At 39.1% G+C, this 12253-nt stretch overlaps 1 protein-coding gene across 1 annotated transcript in view; it reads right to left on the reverse strand.

Annotated features, from left to right (window-relative positions):
- The window catches only part of LOC121522282 (interleukin-1 receptor-like 2), a 29921-nt gene that overhangs the window by 15872 nt on the left and 1796 nt on the right, over positions 1 to 12253 (reverse strand). The window contains exon 2 of the mRNA XM_041806477.1: positions 5629 to 5706. Coding sequence (XP_041662411.1) covers positions 5629 to 5704 — 76 coding nt within the window. The 5' untranslated portion in view covers positions 5705 to 5706. The remainder of the gene's footprint in view (positions 1 to 5628; positions 5707 to 12253) is intronic.

Consider the following 12253-nt stretch of genomic DNA (forward strand, 5'->3'; position numbering starts at 1 on the left):
ACAATCATCAGTGGAAAAGAGATGTTATTTAGCAATCAGCAACTTGTCAAAGTAGAATGTAAGCTTCCTATTAAGTTAAGGCAGATGGGTTCAGTTAGACAGGGACAAAACTAATGATAGGCAATATGAAAGTTGTCCAGATGGCATTTAAAATGTATTAGCGTCACTAATGTCCTCGACCCTCTCTGCTTTTGCATCCAGAGACATTTTAGAAACAGTACAGAGAAGTTGATGACAGAGAAAAAAGCCTTGTTCTCGCTGCTCCTCACCTTCTGCACCCGCAGCTAACTTTTCCTCTTTGTGTGTTTTGTTAGGACTGCTTCTCTCTCTTCTTCATTGGTTGTTTTAAATAAGTTTGAAAACAGTTATGAGTGTTACTACCACCTGCATTGGCAGGTAATACTGTCATCTATGATCAGTGTTGGGGGTAACACATTACAAAGTAATCCGTTACAGTACTCAGATTACTTTTTTGCTGTAAAGAGTAGCGTAACGAATTAGTTTTACAATGCAAGTAATCCCGTTATTAGTTACATTAACATGAAAGTAATCCGTCACTGAAAGAAAATTCCCAAATTTCCTCTCTTCTATGAATTCAAAAAGAGACAAAGAAAAAAGAAAGCTCTTTGAAGCAACTGCTGTGTTTGTCCTTCTCTCTTCCTGTAGTCACGTTGGCATGTAGTGCCGTGCTGGCAGAAAGTAAACATTCTGTGCCATTACGCGTGCATTGTTAGCTTGTTGAACAAGCGAGATGACAGAGAGGACAGCACGACACTGTGGAATTATCCTCATTATGATGGATTTTTGGATTAAAGGGACAAAAACTGCATCGTGGTGAAACGTAAGTTTAAAAACTCTGTTTGCTTTCATTGAATCCGCTGTGCAGCTGTTCCAGCTTGTTGTCTAATTGAGAGCATGTTAAACAGCTGTAAAGGTTTTCCTGTCTGTTAGTGGTGTTCTCAGGCTGCAGAGCTACAGATTATGGGCTGTAAATTACCCTGTACATTGGCATTAGCGTCTGCACATTCAAATGCACACGTGTGGAGGTTATCTGTTGTTTTTACAACCGCCGAGTGGAAAAAATGGCTAAAGGGTTTTAATATTTAGTAACGCAAAAGTATTGTAACGCATTAGTTTTAGAAGCAGGTAACGCAGTAACGTAACAAGTTACTTTTCTCAGCATGTAATGCGGTAATCTAACAAGTTAGTTTCAAAAGTAACGCTGCCCAAAACTGTCTACGATTGCCATTTTTTCTCCATTCAGACCATGGACTGTAGTAGGCCTGGGTGATATGGCCTAAAAATCATATCATGTTTTTTTTCTTGTCTGTGATGATACAGTATTATTTCACGGTATTACAAAATTAAAAAGAGATAATGCTTTTAAATCCAAATTCAATTGATATTAACCCCTTCTTCCCTTAAAACAAGGCTTTGATGGCATACTCAATTTATCTCCAAGTATAGGAACACAGAAAACGTGTTTTACTTATTTATTTTTTCTAAGTCTCTCTAGGTTCACTTCTGTCTAACTGCACTCAAGTTTCGCATTTCATCTCTAACCTGATGAGATGTGTTAAGCTGCTAATGACTTGAACACGTTTCCTAGTGAAGGTGTTCACAATAAAAGTGTTTCAGAAAAATAACAGCCACTGACTTTTATTTTGAAGAGCTTGATGGAAGTATTGTGTTTAGCATTGAGTTAGCTTAGCTTTGGCTGCCGTTCAGAGAATACGGCTAGTTTACAGCAGCTTTTCTGACCTCAATTACAATGTTACAATGTTACAATGTCATTTAGCAGACGCTTTTCTCCAAAGCGACGTACATTTGAGAGCAAGAACAACACAAGCAATGATCTAGACAAGAGGAAACAACATCAGTAAGTGCCATCAAGTGCTTCAGGTTCAATTGGACGCAAGTGCTGCCGTGTAGAGTTTAAGGCAGAGTACCAAAATATACGTTGTTTATGTAGTTTTTTTTTTTTGTTGTTGTTGTTTTTTTTTTTTTTTGTTTTTTTGTTTTTTTTTTTTTTTTTTTTTTTGTTTTTAGACAGCAACAATGAATCAAGGAAAATGTGGGATCACTAATTGCCATTCATTAGGCTTCACAACAACTATTTACCAAGTACCAAGTGCTGGATCATTCCCAAAGAGCTGGGCAAAGAAATCCCAGAAGTAGAGCAGGACAGTGCGAGCTAACTATAGTTGGGAAACTCATTCAACCACTGGGGACAGCAGTGGAGAATAGTCTGGCTGAGACTCAATCTACTACTGGGGACAACAGTAGAGAATTGCCTAGCTAAGTGCAAAGTGTTCTCTGAAGAGCTGGGTCTTTAGCCTTCTCTTGAAAGTAGACAGGGAGTCTGTAGATCGAATGTAGTTGGGTAATTCATTCCACCATTTAGGGACAACAGAGGAGAAGAGTCGAGCTAGTGACTTAGGAGCATGATGTGCTGGAAGTACCAGGCGCCTTTCGCTGGCTGAGCGTAGTGGGCGAGAAGGGGTGTAGACCTGGATGAGGGACTCCAGGTAAACAGGAGCAGTTTTAGTTACTGCTTTGTAAGCAATGATTAGAGTTTTGAATTTAATGCGAGCTGCAACTGGAAGCCAGTGTAGAGAGATTAAAAGAGGCGTGACATGAGCTCTCTTGGGTTGGTTGAAGACCAGGCGTGCTGCTGCGTTCTGGATCAACTGCAGAGGTATAACTGTGCATGCAGGTAGGCCTGCCAGTAATGAGTTACAGTAGTCAATACGTGATATTATAAGAGCCTGTACTAGGAGTTGTGTAGCATGCTCTGTCAAGTAGGGTCTGATCCTCTTGATGTTGTAGAGGGCGAAACGGCAGGACCGAGCAATCGAGGCCACATGGAGCTTGAAGGTTAGCTGGTCATCAATCATGACACCCAGATTCCGGGCTGACTTAGTGGGCAAGAGATTATTTGATCCAAGCTGGATACTGATCTGCGGTTCAATAGTGGGACTGGCTGGGATGATAATGAGCTCAGTTTTGGGCAGGTTGAGCTGAAGGTGACGTTCCCTCATCCATTTAGAAATATCAGCAAGGCAGGATGAGATCCGAGCTGAGACAGTTGTGTCATCTGGTGGAAAGGACAGGAATAGCTGTGTGTCGTCTGCATAGCAGTGATAAGAAAAGCCATGGGAGCGGATGATTGCACCAAGTGAGGTGGCTGCTGGCAAATTTAGATTCAAACTCTCTTAAAGCTTGGACTACAGTGAAACTCCGCCCCGGCAGTTTACACTTTTAGCAATCAATAGAGGGAGCCACACGCGTCAACTGCCTCACCTATTGTTGCAGAGAGAGTGAAACTAACACGTTCAGCCTAAGCAAAACTGCCAACAACCTACTTCCAACTGAAACAACCAAAAGCAGATTCCTCTTACCAAGTAGCTTCTCCCTTCCTATCTCAAAGATCAGAGCTTGTTCTCACAGCCTGGATCTTCGACTCAATGTGGACTTAGACAAGAAAGTCATAAGTTAAAATAGACTTTTAAACGGTTGTTTAAGCCGTTGTAAGAGGAAGAGCTGCAGCTCTGGCCTCTGCGACCAGCCAAAGCAGCACTTAGCTTGTGTTACAGCCACAGGCAGGCTGACAGAGACAGCACACTGACTTAGCTGCGGTACAGCCGTCAGACTTTGAGAGGAAAAAACATGTGTTTTTGCCAAGTGGCAACCTCCGGTTCCAAAAAATGAAGCCAATGCGTAAGTACAAAAAATTGCTATACCACGAGTGTCCACTTGAGGCTGGCTGCAGGAACACCAGAAGCACACATATTAAACAGTCGGTTTTCACACACAAAATAAACTGGTTTACAGCCTGGTTCAAAACACCATATGTGTCTCATTAGCTATTGTCCTATTGTGCTCCCACTGTACAGGGGGATGAATTTTTTTGTACCACGATCGTTTGGATTATATTTACGATGAAAGCTGATTGGCGCGTCTCATTTGATTGACAGATAGCTTGGCAGGCAGAGGCTCCGTTTCTGTCAACAAGAATGCTAGCTAGCAGGCTGACAGGAAGTCGCACTTAGTGGGCGGGCCATTAGGTTGATCCAAAGTTTGGTTGAGACCGCGATTTCAATACAGAACCATCCACAGCCTGGCTTCAAAAGCCGTTTGAATCCGCCTATTGTAAGCAGACGACTGACGTCACACGGGGTTTGTCCAATTCTTTCTACAGTCTATGGTTTTTGCCTGCTAACTCACACTGAGGCCGATATGATGACGTCATTAACAAGCATTATCGAGTTTGGTCGGTAGAGTCCAAATCTCTACTGTAGACCAAATTTGTCTCATTTATACCATCTACCACATATACCGCGTACCCCTAGACTGTAGGAATAATTCAGATGTATTCGTCATAGGGCGGGCAGTATGGGAAAAACGTTATCACGATTTTTTTATGGCAGGATCATAATCTCAATTTTATGACAATTTTTCGTTCAATTTTTCAGACAAATGTGTAAGTTATTGAGAAGAAAAACAGCCTTTTTCCCTATAAAATTTTTCAAATGAATAAATAGTGTGTCAAAAAGTCAGGGTTTTTTTTCTGTATCAACCTGGGCATTAAAGCATTTACATTTTTAAAATGATTTTATTATAAAAATTTATAGTTGGCACCATCAAGTGAGGGAGACTGGAGGTCTTCTCCCACTACATTCAATAATATTCAAGTTCCAACCTTTTATTTTCCTGCATTCTGATCTATTTAATTAAATCAATTCCTTCATTTTCTGTGCCAATTTAAAATAATAATTTTTGTGTCCTATTTTGTGTTCAAAATTCTACGGCTCATTTTAACACCTTGATTTTCAGTTTAAAGCACAGACTATGAATTGAATTCCTACAGCTGAAGCTTTAAACAAGTAGCCTGTTCATATGCATTTTTATATTGCAGTTACTTCAGTCTTGTTTACAGATCATCAGAGGGATAAAGTATAGCCTTAATATTTTCCAGAATTTGAGGAATTTTTGAGACGTGGTTATGCAGTGAAGTAGTGACTGTATGTTATTTTAATGTAAACTTGATATTTATTTCAAAAAGGTTTGTAAAAACGTTCATTTACAGCAGTGAATTCGGCTGTGATGAGTGGTGAAGATGTAGGCTGACATGCTGCAGCATGCATGAATGCCTCTCTCTGTAAAAAGATGCTATTATAAAGTTTCACTTGTGATTCCATACCCTGAAAGTTACCTGTTAAGTCTTGTTGATAACTTGGAAAAACGATGTGAAGTAAAACAATGTCAGCTGTAACAGTCAAAATAAAGTAGGCTGTCTTCCTCCACTGACTGCAGTATGGTTCATCTCTCGTCTCTGTTTGAACCTTGGAGGACAGTTTAGGATGCTGTCTTTTGAGCTCCTCAAAAAAGTTTATAAACTTTACTCTTATTGTGCAAATCCATGTGCTTTGCACACTAATAGTTTAGAAAACCAAGACACAGCTTTGTATAAGAGAGTTAGTGCCCGAATTCCTGGAATTACAACCAGAGCTTCTGAGATGGACTGATTTTATGACAGATTCAACATCTTAAAAAAAGATCTGGTATCTTGACATTCCTATACAATACTCCCAAAATGTAGGGTTTCAAGTATCCAGCTCAGCTTACCTTGCACAAATCCTGTACAGATTCCATACAGTCCAAGGAGAACAAGAAGGCTTGTAAGTGTGGGACACAGACGCATAGCTGTAAAACATGAAAATGAATGCATTATTAAAAGCCACAGGAGAAAAGCTGAAGGTAAAGCTTGAAATCATGATGACAGACAGCTTAGTTGAGCCAGTTGCCTTGTGACAGCCGGAACAAAAGTTGTCACAAAACATTTTAAACACAGCAAAGTTCAGCAGGTTTTTTTGTCTTAAGTAAAGTTAAACTTCAAACCACCTTATCTTTTCTGAATGCTGTCTATCTCTTCCTCCTTTTTTATTTTCTCTTTCTATACCTGAAGGACAAAGGTTGCCCTATTTCATAACGCATCAGGCTTGGGAGGTGATTCCCACGGGAAACTGGTTCCCTTTATCTCAAACCTGTTGATCCAGCACAACTTCTCTGCCTGTTTATCTCTACCATATCTATGGTATGACCAGTACATCACCACAGTTTAATCATGTTTTTTAATCAAAAACCTGACTGTGATAGCTCATCCAGAATACATTTCTGAAAACACAGAGTATTGTGCTTGTGTCTGAATACTTTGTCTGGTGTGTCTCTCTACAGAGTCATTGGTTTCCTTTCTGTTGTTTTAATTTGTGTTTTATTTTTATGCCTCCACTAGGTTTGGACAGAGCCCACTTTTAAATGTTAAACCTTCCCCAAATTTTCCCATGATGTTTAGTAATATTGCCATGTGATTAAAATTCACATGATACAGCATTTGCCAACATGCTCAGTGCATGGCCGGTAAGCAGAGCACACACCTCTGCATGCATTTAAATCAGTCTTTTGAAAAAATGCTTTTCACCAAGTAAAAGAAAGTAAATAATTATAAGGACACTTGGCGTTAATGACACGGGTACTGAAAGTGATTTATAAAGTTGTTTACACACTTTCCGTGGTTACCACCTGGCAACAAAGAGGAAACCACAAGGGCTGACAGCTTCTGTTCGATTGGTCGATTGGTCAAAAGGCTTTGTTTAACCAAGATCACCCTGGTCGGCAAGTCTAACCCTGGTTTAACCCTAAGTCTCAATGGAGAACCTTAAAGGTGTAGTAAGAGGACTTAACCATCTTTTCAATCTTCAGATCATAGAAGAGCTACAGATTTAATCTCAAACCATTTTTTCTTCATAAATAAAGGAGACCCACAGTCTCATAATGCGTATTAGCCTATACTATGATACTCTACAGACCTCATAAACTTCTTCACTCTCAGGCTCACCTGTAACAACTCTGCTCCCCTGTCACACACCAGCCTCTGCTCCTCCCCCCTCCTCCTCCTCATGATGTAGCTGGGTATTTACCAGTGTCTGGCCATCTCCTATAGGGACTGCAGAGTCTTTAACAGCATCTTGATTGAATGTTTTTTTAATTTGGTGTTTATTTACAGCCCTAGTCGAACATTCTGGCGCGTAAGATTAGTTTCCTCCGAATACTTTCACTTTCAAGCAGGAGCTGAGTGTAGATAGGAGAGAGGGTAAATGGACCTTTAGGAGACAGGATCAGACCCCTCAAAAGTCAATATAAAGGGGCAGCGCCACCATAGAGCAGGTACAGTAACGTAAATAAATAAATGAATAAATCACACTGGCCCAAAAGTGCGTCAACCCACCAGAAAATGTCAGTATGCCAGATAGTGAGTCCATCCCTGCTTGCAAAGTTTGTCTGAGCGTCTATGTTATAAACAATCCAGCATGTCTAGGGCTGCGGCTCTCTTCAATAGCGGTGTGCTCGACCAGCAATTGGTCTGGGCTATTTAAGACTCTGTGGACACCAGTTAACTGATTTCATGTCAACAGTAGGAGCAAATAACTTCATATTTATCCTGCATGATCTGAAATCTGAAACTGCCATTCAAAAGTCTCTGTCCTTTATCCATTTCTGCTCGCTTGCACTGCATCATGATGGCGCCACTTCATGATCTGGCAAACTACTGGTTGGGTCGAGGGTCACACAGAACACGCATGAGTTAATGGTGTGACAAAAAAAATTACATTTAATAAAATTAAAAGTGATTTGAGTTAACACGATATTAACACGTTAACTTTGACAAGCCAGGTGTTTGAGCAAATTATTGACCTTGAACTCAATACACTACATGTCCTGTTTCCACTGTTAATATGTTATCACCATAAAATTATGGCATCAAAGTAAAGCTGGATGGGTAAAAGTAGTGTCATGGAATGTGATTATATCATCAAATATGATTATCTGATGATATAGGTGCGGATTAGACTGTGTTGGATAAAACCGTCTCCCATTTTGATTTCTGCAGCTGTTAGGTGTTTGTGCAAGACTACTTGCTTGCTGCTTCCAAAAGTGTGTTTACCAGTTGCCAGGGCGGACTCTTGCCTTGCCTCCATATGACTAGGAAGGATCTTTTCCTACAGAGGAGGGGTCCTGGACTTTGAGAAACAGCTAATAAATGCTAAAGGTTTCAAAGATTGATACCACAGGAGCTGAAATAAAAGCCCTCGGCTCACAGTATAGGCTTATATGTTGTTAAGAATTACCTGCAGGCAAAGTCTAGTACACTGTACATCACACAAAAAATCTGAAACATTGTTTTGGTGCAATGTGAAGGACTTTGCTGGCGACTTTAATGGGCTAATTGATCTCCAGTGCCCCGGTTTCATGGAATAGATGTTCTTTTCCTGTGCTGTGGCACTTTTTGATACTCATGATGTTAAACAAACCGAGACTGGATTGTTTTTAAAGAAGAAGTTTTGGAAAGTATTGAAACATCTAACATTTTGATGGGTAAAAAAAACATATATGTCAGGGATTTTTGTTGGTTGAACTGTATGTAGGTCAGTCAGTATCTTTGTGGTTGTAGAGGCTTCCTTTTCTGGGAAACTTGAAGCATTGGTATGAAAACGGTTGAAGGAAACAGCCCAACTGAACATGACTGGTGGTTACCACCTTACCAAGCTGTGAACACTGATGGAAATTTTTCACAGAGAAAAGTTGTTGACCTGCATCATTCAGGAATGCTTTGATTTTTTTCAGTTGAAGGCAGTGTGAAATTAGCCAAACAGATTGATCTGAAGGTGTTAGAGAAACTAAGATAAAAGCCAGTGGGTGTCATCTGACTGATTCTTTTGCAATTCTGCAAAAGTTGCTTCATGCAAGAGCTAGGGTGAGAAAAAAAAAGCACAGCAGTATTAATAGCAGTGTACTCACTATTTCTGTGTGTGGTGCAGAGGCTGGGCTTCCTGCAGTGAGGCAGAAAGGTGCATATGCTGTGGTTTGGATGTTTTTTTTAATAGAGTCCTCGTGTTGTTGCTACTGTTTTCTTTGAAAGCTTCTGTGTATGTCTTGGCCCTCTGTTGTCATGAACTACTGTAGTTCATTTATTTTATTGTCCATTTATGTCAACAGTCTGTGTAATCACTTGTCAAATGCCTCTGTTATTTTAAGCAGGCAACACCATTATTTTTTGTTGTTCATACATTTTCAGGCCTTTGAGTTTTCAATCTGCTTTAAGTTAGGGATGCACCGATCCACTTTTTTTCAGTTCCAAATCCAACCTGAAATCCCACCTGCTCAGATTAGCCTACTCTTTGTAATTACTTTGTCCTATTTTATACTGTGTTTGCTTTTATCTTGTTTTTTTATTGTGCTCTTTTTATCTGTAAAGTGACCTTGAGTGTTGAGAAAGGGGCTTCTAAATAAAATGTATTGTTATTATTATTATTATTATTAAATATGTGCCGATACCAATACCGATTCCAATATGTATGTGTATATATATATATATATATATTTTAATATTATATATATATTTAATATTTATGTATATATATATATTTAATATTATATATATTATATATATTTAATACACAAGGCTGACCTACTGAGCTAGTCTCAAAACTTTTATTATCTGTGATTTCTTAGTGATCTGAAGAATACTTTGGTTTTTAGAGGAGATTTTATAGGTCTAAATGAGTTAAATAAAAGCTAATTTGACACAAAATGAAACAATGGACACGAAGAAGATGGCGGGTAAGGCGTATAATGTGCCACTCTAGGAATCTCATGACGGTGCATCAGGGTTGTTTTTTTGTTTGTTTGTTTTGTTTTGTTTTTTTGTAAATTCTAAATTATATATCATATTAACCTTTTGTTGTTTGCAATCACACTAAAAAATGTTTGTAAGCCGCTTGTTGTTAGGACTGTATGGATTATGATTTGCAAAACATACATATTATTGGTTTTAAATTATTACCTTCTCCTCTAGATTCATTCATGGTTTCGTCAGTGACTAGTCAGAGTTGAGTCGACTTTTATCACATGAAAATCGGCTTTAAAAATTCTCAAGTCATGCAACCCCTAATACAGATGCTGTATTTTCTGTTGAAGTTTTAATTCAGGTCATGAAAATATGCTGTTATCTTTCAAGGCTTTTTAAGTGCCTGTAAAGCAGGGGTGAGCGATTGAGTATGCCTAAATGGCTAGTTAATGGCTGACAGGGCAAATAGACAGTCATTTTCAGGATTTTGGCGAGCCAATCAGATTTCAGGGGGCACCGTTTAGCCCTGGCTACCACTGGCTCTGGCCTGGAAAAGTTATTGGTGTTGCTACTTGCTGTGAAAATCCATCAGGATGTTATTAATCAAGAGATCTTCTTCTCAAAATGCATGTTCACATATTTAACATGGTAGCACTGCCTTGTGCTTAAAACAACTAGTACTATAAAGTTAAGTACAAGCTTCATGTGGGCCATATTTCATTTTATCTGGAATTAGCTGTGGGCCAATCAAAAATGGGCCGCATAGTTTGGACACCCCTGCTGTAAATTGATAAATAAAAATCTGTACTACAGGTTTGTCGTATAACAGGTAACTGTGCTATGAACCACCAGGCCAAGTTTCAGTCATGAAAAACATCTCTAAGTCTAGACATTACCTCACAATGAACAAAAACATGGCATGCAGCTTGCTGTTAACCTTTAATGAAGGCAGTGACATCAGCTAAGAACAGACTGTATTGAGATTAACAGCTCTGTGATTTTGTATCGTTGTCACGTTGGTGGGTGGGATAATTCGCCATCAAGACTGGGGATGTCATAGGCTCATATTTTTGCCCTGCTCAAATGAAATTAAGCCAGGAGAGAGGTGAACAACTCTCTTTTGGCCTTAATCCAAAATTCAGTCACACATACTGTAGATCTCAGTGTTTTCACATGTTTACAGCAACCTTATTCCAACATGTCTAGAGTGTTAAGACACATAATAGTTTAGGTTTCACTTTAAGGGGTCTTTAAAGAGACATTTTAAACATAAGCACTTGTTTGTAACAGAAAAAAAGAAGTGCATGTAGTTTTCCAAAAGCCAAAGACTTTGATTAATACTCACCAAAAATACGCATGCTGTACATTCACTGAAAGTGTGCCAAATTGTAGATATGTGGGCAAGTGGACTGATGCCAAATTAGTTTTAAAGCTAATAATGGAGCCAACGCAGTCACCTCTGTTTAGAATAACCTGAGTCAAAACATTTGATATTAGAAACTTTAAGTCTTTAATATCATGGACTATTTGCATTTAAATTCAAACATTTTGATGCAAATGACCAGCTTTCATCCCAGTCAAGGAAGCAGGGAAACAAAGTTGGAAACATACTTTTTATCAGTTGTGTTTGAGAGCAGTCTTTGAGTTCATATTGCTAAAGAAGAGAAATTTAAGCCATTTAGATTTGAGAAGTGTTCCTTACTCTTTTGTTGCTAAAATATAAACATGTAATGATTGCCAGCAGAGCAAGAAGGAAAGACACAAAAAAATGAGTACTATGTGGTTTCTGAGGTGGAATTTCCTGCACGTGTTTGTTCATCTCAGTTTTTCCACTGTTGATTTTTAACCACCCACAACTACATTTAAATCACTTATCTTTTACAAAACAACATGCACGCGAGTCTGCAGAGGGCAGTATAAATAAGCAGCTAGCTATCAAACCCATTAAACATTAAACAAACTTAAAAGGTCATTTAACTAACTAATGAAACAGAGAGACAGCTTTCAGCAAACAGAGGACAAACTTAACAAGCACACTGTGGCTAACCCTTATTTTCAGTTTTTCTGTCTGGGTAAAAATGTGGCCACTTGCTGATGAGAACTTGAGGTTCCTTACTGTGTGACTTTTTGCTTGACTTGCATGTGCATGATGGGGAAAAATGTGTTGGGCTCTGAAACTTTTACAGGGAAAACACCTGGAACCATGGCACTGTCAAAACGCAATTAAAGGAGGGAGAGTCGACACCCTGAGGTCACACACTTCTGCAAATAAGTTGATCTGGATTTTACCTCCATCACTATTTGAGTGTTTGGGGCAGGATGGCATATGGCACCAAAATCACAGAGAAATGCTGTACAAATGTCTCTACAAATGTCTCTACTTAGATGAAAGCACACATGGCATTTCATCCGGAAATCAGTTTCCAGTCAGTGCTGGTTTGGGGTGTCATGTCATCTGCTGGTGTTGGTCCACTGTGTTTTATCAAGTCCAGAGTCAACACAGGATATTTTAGAGCACTTTATATTTCCATCAGCTGAAAAGCTCTTTGGAGAGCTATGATATTG

Source organism: Cheilinus undulatus, linkage group 15 (genome assembly GCF_018320785.1).
Source record: "Cheilinus undulatus linkage group 15, ASM1832078v1, whole genome shotgun sequence".
Taxonomy (NCBI): domain Eukaryota; kingdom Metazoa; phylum Chordata; class Actinopteri; order Labriformes; family Labridae; genus Cheilinus; species Cheilinus undulatus.